We start from the raw sequence: 11,960 nt of genomic DNA on the forward strand, positions 1-11,960 counted from the left end.
AAGCGGCTGGCGGGAGGGAGGAGGGGAAGCAGAGCGGGGAAGAGGTAGAGGTGGTCAGAGCTAAAGAGGACAGCCTGCAGGGAGAGGGCGCGGCGGAGGAGGTGGAGGAAACGGACGACTCCTCACAAGGGAACAGCAGCGACCCGTCCTCTGACACAGACGGCGAGAGGGAGAACAAAGACGGAGGACGGGGCGAGCGAGGGAGCAAGAGCCAAGGAAGAGCAGGAGAGGAGGCGCAATCACCCCAGCCGCCCCCCGCCCCGGCGCGACGGAGCCGCGTGATCCGCCTGTACCAGTACGACGACGAGGGGCTGCGGTACAGCCACCTGCCCACGCCCTCAGCTGAGGAGGAAAGTCCCGCCCCCAGGAGCAAGCAGCGATCGCTCTCGCTGACACGACTCAACGCCATCATGGCCGCCGCCGCCTCAGAGGGTCCCCTGTGCGCCTCCTCCTCCCCCGGCAGAGAGACAGGGAGGGAAGGGGAGGAGGCGGAGGAAGAGGGGGTCTCCGCCGCCTCACCCTCCGAGAAGCCAATGTTCAAAATGGACATTTAGAAACAGACGTTCGATCAGGAGCCCCGACCCAAAACATCCTCCCTCGTCCTGAACGTCACTTGAGCAGAGGTGGAAAGTAACTGGTTAAAACTACTCTCACTACAACAGATAAATACTCTTCACCTGTATTGGTAATTTTCAGTAGAAATAAAATGTATTTACACTTTCACTTGATTTGTCTATTTTCTCCATTTCCAGGTTTTGGAAAATTCAATCGTGGATGAGAAACCTACCTTTAAAATAGTTTCCTGGTCTCACTGACAACATTTTTATTTTTATGTTGTTTAAATTTTCCAAAACCCAATATATAAAGATTATAAATGTAAGAAGTGAGCCATCAGCCGGCCAATGGTCAGGGGTCGTGTTAAACTTAATTTGACACCAGTACGGTGTTTTTAAACCATTAAGTAAAAATATAAATGTATGTAATCAGTGGAACAGTGGCGTACACCGCTGCTTTGTATAGATTTTACATTCAAATTTTCCCAGATGAAGAGCGGTTGCCGTTAAGCCACACACACACACACACACACACACACACACACACACACACACACACACACACACACACACACACACACACACACACACACACACACACACACACACACACACACACACACACACACACACACACACCTCTTTTGAGGAGAATATTATCTGACAATATAAGGATGAAGTGCACGTCGCATTACAATTCAGCTTTCATTTTTTATTATTCTCCTGAAAACTATAAACAAATTAAGACTCGAAGGGAGGAAAAACAGAATCATACAGAACAGATAAATCCCACAGCTGATATTACAATACTAGTTATAAGCCGTGGTCATAAATGAAATATGAAAGTCCCCCACCGTCCCTCCCACTTTCCAGTTCATTGGTTGTTTTTTTTCCATATTTAGTTTAAATTAACACTGTAAAAGTCTCTTTAATAAGAGAGAGAGGGGCTCTTACAGAGACCATCTCTGGTGGACTGAGTGTGTGTGCTTGGAACCCATGGGAATGAGTGTTTAAGGATCGTCCAGATGTGTGTGTGTTCCTGTTTGTAGTCCAGCGCGGGGTGAGAACGTTTAACCTTTTGCTGCATTTTTTTCCTTTTAGACACATAAAAAGGAGAATCCTCGAGTCCCTCCTTCCTTCTGTTGGCTGGTTGGGTGGTGTCACGTCCTCTGCTATGACGCTGACCGAGCTTTCTGCCATTCCACAAACTCGTCTAGCAGCACTGGCCCTGCGGAGGGACGGCAGGGTCAGGTTAGAGGTTGAATTTAATATATTACAACTTTGGGATGCCACTTAATAGGAAACTAAATATCTTAAGGCTATAAACAGATCAAATCCAAATAAACAATCTATACAGTGAATAAAATGACATCCCTCTATCCAACCTTTTAATTCGAGAAACGGAAATAATGAACAAACCAATTACGCAACGGCCTTATTTAGGTAATGTTTCTCCCTTTTAATTTAGTCTTTGCCTCAAAAAAAATATAAAAAAAAAAAAAAAGCAATAATCTAATTTAGCACAATACTTAAAATGTGTTTTATAATTAAACCATTTTAAAGACTGCTAAGAACAATGAGATGCTGAGGGAACGCAGTGTAGGCCAGCATATGAATTGTCCTGAGTTTCACTCGTTCTGCTTTGCGGATACAAGTTAAAACGTCAGGTAAATGTGGGAACCCTGTTTTATTATTCAAATCCCTTCAATAAACCACGGTGAAATAAATAAACAAACATGTCCCAAAGATAATCCTGCGTGCACAGGCCAACATTGGGATTTTAATGTCACGGCGGAGGAAACCACCGCAACAACTGCTGCGTATCCGGGGCAGGTTATGTTCGGGCCAATCAAAACAGTGTCCAATTACTACCAGGAAAGAAATAACCAATCCTGGCATTATTTACACTCACGACATTTAAGTTCTTCACCGTTAACCGTAAAAAGAGATTACGTTCTGCTGCCTTGGTACAAGATGCCAGGTTACCGGGCAGTTACCGGGCCTACTCACAAGCTCCGTCTTCATCGTAGTTGCTGAGATCTACGTTGATGGTCCTGCTGAACTCCAGCACGTTGTACCACTGGTCCTTGTTCATCCCTTTGTACTTGGATTGCTGTGCAATGCAAGGACAGAAGGAAGCACATTAGAGGGAGTTTGTGTGGCAGGTGGAAGAGAGAAAAGACTTTAGGATATGCTCCAATGGCGCTCAGGAGACACGGTAGAACGCTCCATAAAAAAAAATTACATTTTTACATTTAGCAGACGCTTTTATCCAAAGCGACTTACAATTATTCAAACACTGACGGACGCCGTCATCAGGAGCAATTGGGGGTTAAGTGTCTTGCTCAAGGACACTACAGCAGGCTAGCAGGAGGAGCCTGGGATTGAACCAGCAACCTTTAGATTACTAGATGACCAGCTCTACCTCCTGAATAAACTCTTCATGAATTGACTCCTTAGTGACTATTGTGTTCTATGAAATAAGTTGGAACGAGAAAGAATACAAATTTTTGCATATCTACAAAGTGGCACTATCCAAGTTGCGTGACATCTTTAATTTAACTCTAATCAGCACCGTACTACAGTCATGAGATGCAGAGAAACTTGGATTTTCTTTGCAACTTAAATTCACCATATTTTAAGTGTACTAGCATTCATTTCAGCTAGTGTTTCCGTAGCGACTGACTTTTAATGTTTGAATTTACTAAATGTTGAGTTTATTTGAGCTGAAAACATTGTTTTGGAATACAGCTGAAGAGCAGATACCTCAAGGAACTGGTGGAAGACGGGGAAGAGGGGCCATGTTCTCCCTAGCAGTAAGGCCAGCATGGATTTTGCAGTGTCCATGTCCAGACTCCTCTGGTCCTTCTCCTGCACAGAGGGAGGTGAGAGGAGGACGGGAAACAGGCGGAGAAGACTTTAGTGGTGTTGTCAGGTTCAAAAAGAGACAAAACCGTTTCTTGCGCTCAACACTACAGTATTTCAAGAAGCAGAACCGCTTCCGCTGTTGGAAAGTAAAATAACTCACCCTGGCAAAGTCAAAAGCATATCTGTAGATATTTTTGAAGACTGCGGCGTCGTTGAGCTCGGAGCGCAGGTAGTCCATCTTGCTCTGTAACCGCTCTGTGCAGTCGCACCTACGGTCAGGTGAAGGAAACAAAACACCGCGCTGGGAACTTCACTGTTTATTTACAAGCACAGAACGGTGAACGTGTCCCACAAACAGTCATGTGATGGGGTGAATGATTTATTTGAGTTTAATCCCGCCATCCTATCAATCAATAACACAATTCGGAGATCAGTACAATACCGCCATGTGAGAAACACAAACCCGTTCACAGGCACAAAAAATATTTTGTGTTGAGCTTTTACTGCATAAAATTTGGTGGTCAAACAAAAACTGAAAATTAGATTAAAAAAACAAAGAACAGCTTACTGTAATGAGGACATTCCCTTGAGCCATTCTTCTTTCGTAAAAAATCCCATATTTGCTGCTTGTAGTTGCCATGCTAAAACCAACATGACAATCTAGAAAGAGAGAGATGTCACTGCAGTGAACATTTAAAATGATAATCAGTAGAGTGTGTAATGTTCAGGTCTTCCTGGGGTAAAAAAATAAATACACGAACAAGACAATACAATTTAAAAGTCACAGGGCAAAGCCTTACAGTAAGCATTACTGAAGATAAGAGCACTAAATGAGTAGATTCCAAGTGAAAAATGGACTCTAGAGCAGCGATTCCCAACCTATGGGCCACGGCCCAGGGTATTGCAGGTGGGCCGCCAAATCATGGGCAAAACACATACAATTTATCGAGAGGAGGGAAAAAAAAAAAAAAAAAAAGTACAATTTTATATATTTTTTTATTATTATTTATTTATTACAAAAACTTTGAAATGTTAAAAAAAAGGCACTCACTGATATCATATAATAATAATAATAATAATAATAATAATAATATTATAATTATCACTGATAGGTAGGAACTTAGGGTACTTGGGCGTACTACGTCCAAGCCGGACCACAAGAGACGTGCGCCTGTACATTTTTGAACTTGAGGTGATAATCAAAATGGATGGTTGGCCAGCGTCAGCACATTGAAAAGAAAAGAAGCCGTTGGTCCATCAACCACAAGCCAAGTCCCGGCGGGACAGTGCTGCCTGTCAAACAAAAAAGGAAGGTTTGGTGAAACTATCGCGCTGAATATTTATCATTGGGATTTTTTTTGACAGGCACGGAAGACAAACCGTTACCGCTATGCGTGGCGTGTTCTGAGATTTTATGAAAAGGAAGCTCTGAAGCCATGTCAATTGCACCGTCACCTCGAGACAAAACACCAACAGGACAAGTCCAAGCCGCTTCTATTTTTCTACAATAAACTCAAGGAGTATCAGGGCAGGAAGAAAGTCATGGAAACGTCATGTGTGGGCACCGAGAACGCAAAGGCAGCGGAAGTGTCCAATGGGGTCGCCCGACTCATAGCCAAGCCTGGTAAGCTGCGTACAATCAGGGAGGATTTAATTCCTCCTGCCACAAAAGAGATTGAATCGATGCCTTCCCCGACGACGTATCTCTGTGAGGCTGAGCTTTTCAGCGCTGTGGCATTGAAAACGAAATACAGGAATAAACTGAATGTCGATCCAGATCTTCAACAGAGACTGTCGTCCATTAAGCCAGACATCAAGCGTTTGGTGTCTGTCATGCAACGTCAGCCTTCTCATGAGGTAATTTCATATTAATGTGCTCCTGTTTTTACGTTACACCAAAGTTCCATAGATATAAGGTTATTATATTTTTAACCTTATTCTCCCCACACAGTTCATTTATTGCATGAATAAAATGTGTATATTACAATTTTCACTTGAGAAATTCTAGCTCTCAATGAATCTAAATATAAACATGGAGAAATTATGAAAATGAATTGAATATATTTTGCTGTACTGCATAGTTCCGGGCCACTGCAGGCTAAAGGCCACGGCGCTGTCCGTGGTACTATGCGGTTCGATTCCAACTGTGGTTCAACGCCAATTCTGATCTCTTTATCGCCATTCCCTATAACTTTAGTTGCACTGGCTCTCTGGAGACGATAGCGCACCACCGCCTTTTTGTCTCGCCACCAGCTCTGTGCAGACGGTAACAGCGTCACTCTAACTGCCTGTGGCTATTAGCACCGGTGTTTATGAATTGGACGCTATTTGCAAAGAGGCTCATTTGTAAAGAAAGGGGACAATTTTGCACGAATAGTATGAATAATACCTAATTTAAAAACGTGCAATTAGCACCAGGATGCTATTTAAGGGGCAGCAGTTAGCCGTGCAGGTCACATTTTGCGGGTGGTTTGTGAAGTAAGTGCTCGCTTTTTCTATTATTTGCTCTGTTTTAGAGATGGCAAAAGCCGCGCAATCACTTTGTGAATTTGTCCCTCAGACTCTTCATTTCAAAATGCCAGTGTTTGCACTGAGCATACAATATGAAGGGTTTTCAGGTTTCTGAGGTAATCTGAGTTTACTTCCACTAGCACAGATGACTTTGATTCTAACTGTTTCAGCAAGCTGCTTAGAAATGACAGCAGCTAGGGTCGCACAGCGGTGTATTCCATCCTGCCAGCCTAGTTGGGAGCAGGCGAGCTGTAGCCATGCGCTGAGTATTTCCATTTAGCAGACACACGTTCCGTTCCACGTGTGCGATGCAAGACTATTAATAAACATTAATACTGAAAATTTTAAAATTATTTTTAATATGCATTAAATATTTTATGTCTATGTGACAGTGTGCCTTGAAAACTATCCATTTTGTTAGAAGCCAAGTGATTACTGTGGTGAAAAAGAGCCATGGGTGACACTTTGAGCGGTTTGTGATGACAAAATCCTTTGTGTGGAGTGAGCCTTGCCCGAGGAAACATGGAAGGACACAAAAAAAAAAAAAAAAAAAGTTCTCGGGCTGTAACTGGGAAAACACCTAAGCGCAACTGTTTCGGTACTGCGGTTTGTATTAAATAAACCGATAAGGTTTACCTGCTCACTTGCGCAGCAGCAGTTAATTTGTTTGCTTGTACATTAGACAGAATAACTTTGTTATTTAACTTTGTTGCTAGGCAAAGAGCAGGGATGTAAACAAACCACCCGAGTGTGGAGGGACAAACAGAATATCAAGTCGCAGCGTACATTTTCATATGATATTCTCACTAGACTCAGCAACTCCGCTTCCAGCTAACAGGAAACAGCCTTTTCCATGACCATTTCGACAGTCCAGCCTACAGGAGAAGTGATTGTGCAGATCAGCGTAACTCACGTTCTCTGGTTCCACGCCGATGTCTTCGCAGAACTTCTCCATGCCCTCCGGGCCGACCACCTGGTCCGGGGCGGCGTACTCCTGGAACCAGGCCACACATTTCTTACTGGAGAAGGACTTCTCAGTGCTGATCACCCGGGCACCGTGGATCTGAGGCCTGGTGGTGAAACTGAGGTGAAAAAAAAAAAGAAAAAAGGATTTATTATATTTATTGCAAATTGTTGTTGAATAAGGCACGGCTCCTTTTTTTTATTTTTTATTGAATATATATTATAGCCATATCAGATCAAGAAACACCCAGCGGGCCATGTGATGTCACTGGAGGGGCCATGGGAGGCTCCGGGCCAGAGGTTCCCCACCCCTGCAATAGAGAATTCAACATAGTTTTTGGTTCTTTGCAGTAGCTTGTTTCAAGGCCAGTTGGAGAGCCGTCCTTCAGGCACAAGTCTTACCAGAGAAGCAGAGCAGCGAGGCTCCACGCCGTTGGGTTTCCAAAAAGATTATGCGACTTATATAATTTTCAACATGAGCCATTCATATTTATAACTTCCACGAGGCAGCGTGGTCTGGCTGTGCAAGCGCTCCACAGGACTGCTTTGTTTATAGATCCATTACTACTTCGGAAGGGAGCAACAGCTTAGGGCTGGGCCATACTGACAAAATCAAATACCCCAAAATGTATTTTGACAAATACTTCCATATCCAAGACTATTTGGTGCTTTCATAAGATATTAACCAAGTCTGAGGAACAGCCTTGTGCTTGAAACATCACTGCATCGAATAAAACCCTTTAAAAGAGGAGCTATTTTGGTGCGCAGATCGCTCCTTTCTACTTTACAAGAAAGTTTGTTTTATTGAATCCATTTCTCATAAGATTTTACACAAAAAAAATATTTGAGAAACAATCATTAGTAATGTGTATATTATGACCAAGCGGGTATAAACATTGGTTGGAACAGATAGTCTATGAAGCTCGGTTCTCTTTAAAGACAACATTCTACTATAAAACAATAACGAGAATCCCAGACAATCTTCTCTCATATCACGATGTTGATACTATATAGATATACATTATCCCGCCCCATAACAACAGCAGGGTCTTGCAAAATGGCAAGATGGGTTTGCGACATTTGTTGCTTTGAGCAGCCCTGTTAGTACAGTATTATCTTAATTTTATCCTAAATGTAAACAGTAGCTCTTCCTCTGGGAATTAAAACCAATGCACAGATATGTTTTTGGATTCCCAGCCTCCACGAGGGACAAAAAAGACGGGTACAAGACCAATTCTCCACGCTGCACAGCATGCTTCCAACATCATTACTTACACCCTGAATGTTTTGTGGTTTACGGTGCGATAATACCAAGGGTCTCAGTCGGAGACCAAAGGGTTCCCTGATTAAGAAGTAAAACATGGGCCGAGTGCCAGGACACACACACGCGATGAGAAGGTGGAGGGGCCCTCACCGCCTCCTGCCAAATGTAAGACAACCTTTCCTAATCATAGCTTAACTTTATATGCTGTCGATGGAAAGCCAAAGAAATTAAGCAAAGATACAGAGACAGAAAAAGCACGGGGAGGGGGGGGGAGCATTAAAATCGTGAGAGAAGCAAAGAGGGAAAGAGAAAATCGCAGAAACCCAGCAAATGCATAAATGCAAACATATATAGAGCACAGAGTATTTATCCCTTTACCTGGTAATTTTACACTTTCTGAGCTCATTGTCATCAGAACCAGGGAACTTCCTCTTCTTCTTAACAGGCATTACTGTATTGTCTTTTGGCTTCACTAGCTGGGTTGGTTCTAGAAGAAAAAAAACAAAAACATTTATTTGGATCAGCCAAGCGAAAATAAAATACACACAATCAATCAGCCTTGAACCATTCAGGAACATAAAGGCCTCACCTGTGGGGTTACGGCTTCCTTGTCCATTCAAATCTAAAAGATTCTACACAAAATAAAATAAAATAATGATCACATAACAGACAAAAGCATCACTGTCCAATGAGGATGTGCCACTTTTTGTAAAGCCACCAGTTTTATTCATTTCTTAAAGATTTTCACTTAGACGGCAGGTATCAGACTTGAATACTTTCAGACAAAACACAATTGATGGATTTCTTTGAATCAATCGACCATCTCTTATTGAATAAAATAATGCAGGGACACGTGATACATATTTGGTACAGGGTAGCGCTAAGTGGGTAGAAAGAAATAGGTTATGAACTAGATGTTTCTACCAAGTGTTATACGTTTCCTTCAGGGCCGACACAAAGGGGACGTGATCGGGAACCGTACAAAGTTGCAGGAGCTCCTATTTTCCATGGACTGCGACTGACACGGAGGTGTATTGTTCATTTTTAGGTTTTATCGAATCTTTGCATCTTTGATTCTAATGACAGCTGTTCTGGTGTCAACATCACAGTTTCCCTGGCGGAATGGCTTTTTTATTATTATTTTTTTTAAAGAAGGGGGACATGCAAAGCGGCCTGTGCGACTACTCACCAGTTTGTCCAGGGTTTGAGATACGGAGGTGATGTCAGCCAGAACCTTTGACGTGACGCCAGAGAAAAACAGAGAAACAGTGAGATAATGAATACTGATCCTTTCAGGAGGGAGGGAGGGAGGGAGGGGGGGGGGGTTCGGACACCTCGGACCTAAACACAACGGTGCAACGCCAATTCGTCATTAAATCGAACGGGTTTATGTGATCAATTCGAACACCGCGTCTTTAACTATAGCTCGGTGTCCGCCACGGACCCTGCTGAATAATAAACTGAGAAGCAACTGCGTCACTACTTTGCCAGTGGCTAACGTTAACACCCCAAATATTCCCCACGGCGGCGGACGGGCCGCGGAGGGAACCGTGGCGCACGTTTGGGATACAAAAAGGAAATAACGTCGAAACATCAACGTAGTCGGGACGTGGTGAAAACCTCCCGAGAGCACCGCGGGTTCGAGCGCTCCACGCGGATTAACGGGGACAACAGCGCTCCGCTAGCGGCTAGTCCGGGTCCCCGCTTTCAAACGCACATTTCGGCTTCGCTGCTTCGTTTGTGTGTGTGTGTGTGTGTGTGTGTGTGTGTGTGTGTGTGTGTGTGTGTGTTCGCAACCTACCGGAACGACGTCGCGCTCGCGTTGACGAGGAGCCGTCTGAAGCGCCGCGCTGCCCCGTCTTTTCGTCGCAAGCCAGTCGCTCCCCCACCCGCCCCCCCCACGGAAAGAGGTGGGTTCTTTTGTTAGCTAAAACTGAGCTAAGACGGGGCTAGGCTAGCGCAGCGCGGCGCACGGCGGCAGTGACAACAAGCGCCAAGCGGACTGGACCAACAAACACGGTCGCTGCGGTCGCTGCTGTCGCTGCCGCCGCCGCCGCCGCTGCTGCTGCTGATGAAGCGGGCTGTGATGCGTTCACGTCACGTGGGAATCACGGAACGACGGTCGCTCGGATGGACCGACGGGCGGGGACTTCTTTCGTCCCCGGGGGGGGGGGCGATCGCGCGTCCCAACAATGATCGAGGGCGATGCGCGAACGGGAATAAACATGTGAAATAAAGCCAGCTATTAACAATGGAGAATTAACCTCTGTGCCAGCAACTGACGCTGTCGAAGCGGAGCGCTTGCGTAGACTTATATAACGAAGTCGATGTGTACGTTGTTCCGAACAACTTGGAAGTGTTCACTGCTGATGCGTTTGACTGCGGCTTAACCCGTTTCACGCCAAAATGGAGGTTTGCTTGAAACGTGTGTTCGTGGGGTTGTTTACGGAGCCAAGTTCTGCCGAAACACGAAAAGAGCCGAGCAGAACGGAACCTCAAAAAAAATTAAATCATAATGGTATAATGAAGTGATTATGATTGCGATTATGGGTAATGGAAGCATTATGAGACATATGCAGGCCATATACGTCCGCGTCCCATATTAATAATACACCATATGGATAATATTGAAAAAGTTTTGGGGTTTTTTTGGTAATAGACGCTAATTAACTACTTGTCCCGTGTCTCGTCTGTACGTTACTCCCGCGTTGTGGACGTCGAGCGGCAGAAACCGCGGTGCAAAGCAACCCGATCGCGCAGCCGAAGTGTTCCGACTGTCAGGCTGAAACGGTCGGAATTTCTAAGCTGTAGAGAGCTGGAAATTCCCGACCCATCAGTGCGACTTGAACGCTGCATCGGCTACCGACGGAAGGTTAGCTAAATGTAAACATACACGATTGGAATGACTTCAAACGCAATTAAACGCAGTTTTACATAATGGAACCTTGGTAGGTTTCTATATGTGTGCACACATGCCTTGATTAGAACGGGTTGGAATGAAAGGCGTAAAAAATCTTAATAAGCTCAAACCTTGGGAGGTGCTCACTTTCACTCGCCGCTCTCTAGCGCACCGGGCTCTTCCGGAGCAACTGAGGGCGAGCCCATCAACGCGCCTTTAAAGGGGGTTTGTGGAATCCGGCGTATTCATGTGAACGTTAATTGTCGCCCCATTCGTTTTATTAAAGCGACCAATTACGCAATCGCCATCTCGCAACTCGAGCCGATGTGAAGGGAATCAGCATTCGATTAACGATAACGGGGGAGGGAAGCGCGTCTAATTAGAATGCCCCCTTAGGGTGGAGCAACATGGATCGTTCGTACATTTAAAGAAATAATCACATGTTTTCCTCAGTCACATGGAGAGTCGCTGTGCAGCAGAAACCCAGGACGAGCGCAGCTCTTCCAAACAGAACGCCACCACATCGGATAACGCACAATAACAACGTGAAAGTCGCATTAAAATCGAATTTGGCCATTTTAGCAATGTTTAAGTGCAGATTTCCTGCTGTGTGGGTGAAACATGGCAGTCTGCCGCCTTTATAATAAGACTTTTATCTGGGTAATGCTGTCCCACAATAGTGCCATGCAGTATGGCTGTTTTTATTATTATTTAATAATCATATTATTAAGCATAAGTCTGAAAATTTAAATTTTCTTCGTTTTGTAACAGCCCTGTCATTTATCCTTAGAATATTGTCAGAATCACAATTAAATGTGATTGTCTATGTGCAAAAGTCTATTTTATTTAAGTAAGTTTAAAAACAAATCATCACTTATGATGTTCTGTTTGCTTAACATGT

General features: G+C 44.3%; 1 protein-coding gene across 2 annotated transcripts; it reads right to left on the reverse strand.

The window, feature by feature from the left end:
• Positions 1-1,245: 1,245 nt before the first annotated feature.
• dcun1d5 (DCN1, defective in cullin neddylation 1, domain containing 5) lies at positions 1,246-11,238 on the reverse strand. 2 transcript variants are annotated; one of them, XM_080007392.1, is made up of 10 exons: positions 11,191-11,238; positions 9,350-9,394; positions 8,750-8,792; positions 8,539-8,647; positions 6,847-7,015; positions 3,991-4,082; positions 3,583-3,691; positions 3,321-3,425; positions 2,565-2,667; positions 1,246-1,782 (listed from the first exon to the last, which is right to left on the reverse strand). In XM_080007392.1, the coding sequence occupies exons 4-10, from the start codon at positions 8,607-8,609 to the stop codon at positions 1,727-1,729; spliced, it is 705 nt and encodes a 234-aa protein (XP_079863518.1). In that variant the 5' UTR covers positions 8,610-8,647; positions 8,750-8,792; positions 9,350-9,394; positions 11,191-11,238; the 3' UTR covers positions 1,246-1,726. The 2 variants fall into 2 exon arrangements, with proteins under 2 accessions (XP_079863518.1, XP_079863519.1); XM_080007393.1 differs by lacking the exons at positions 9,350-9,394; positions 11,191-11,238 and adding an exon at positions 9,962-10,044 and having other exon boundaries at positions 8,750-8,782.
• Between the last annotated feature and the right edge of the window lie 722 nt (positions 11,239-11,960).

The sequence above is a fragment of the Zeus faber genome, assembly GCF_960531495.2.
Source record: "Zeus faber genome assembly, chromosome: 9".
Classification (NCBI taxonomy): Eukaryota; Metazoa; Chordata; class Actinopteri; order Zeiformes; family Zeidae; genus Zeus; species Zeus faber.

What these genes read in the sequence shown, in the direction of transcription:
- dcun1d5 (XM_080007392.1), bottom strand. Translation starts at nt 8,609, where the DNA reads ATGCCTGTTAAGAAGAAGAGGAAGTTCCCTGGTTCTGATGACAATGAG. An exon ending in TCTTCCACCAGTTCCTTGAG is followed by an intron (nt 2,668 to 3,320) that starts GTATCTGCTCTT and finishes TGCATTGCACAG; the next exon opens with CAATCCAAGTACAAAGGGAT. An exon ending in CTACGATGAAGACGGAGCTT is followed by an intron (nt 1,783 to 2,564) that starts GTGAGTAGGCCC and finishes GTCCCTCCGCAG; the next exon opens with GGCCAGTGCTGCTAGACGAG.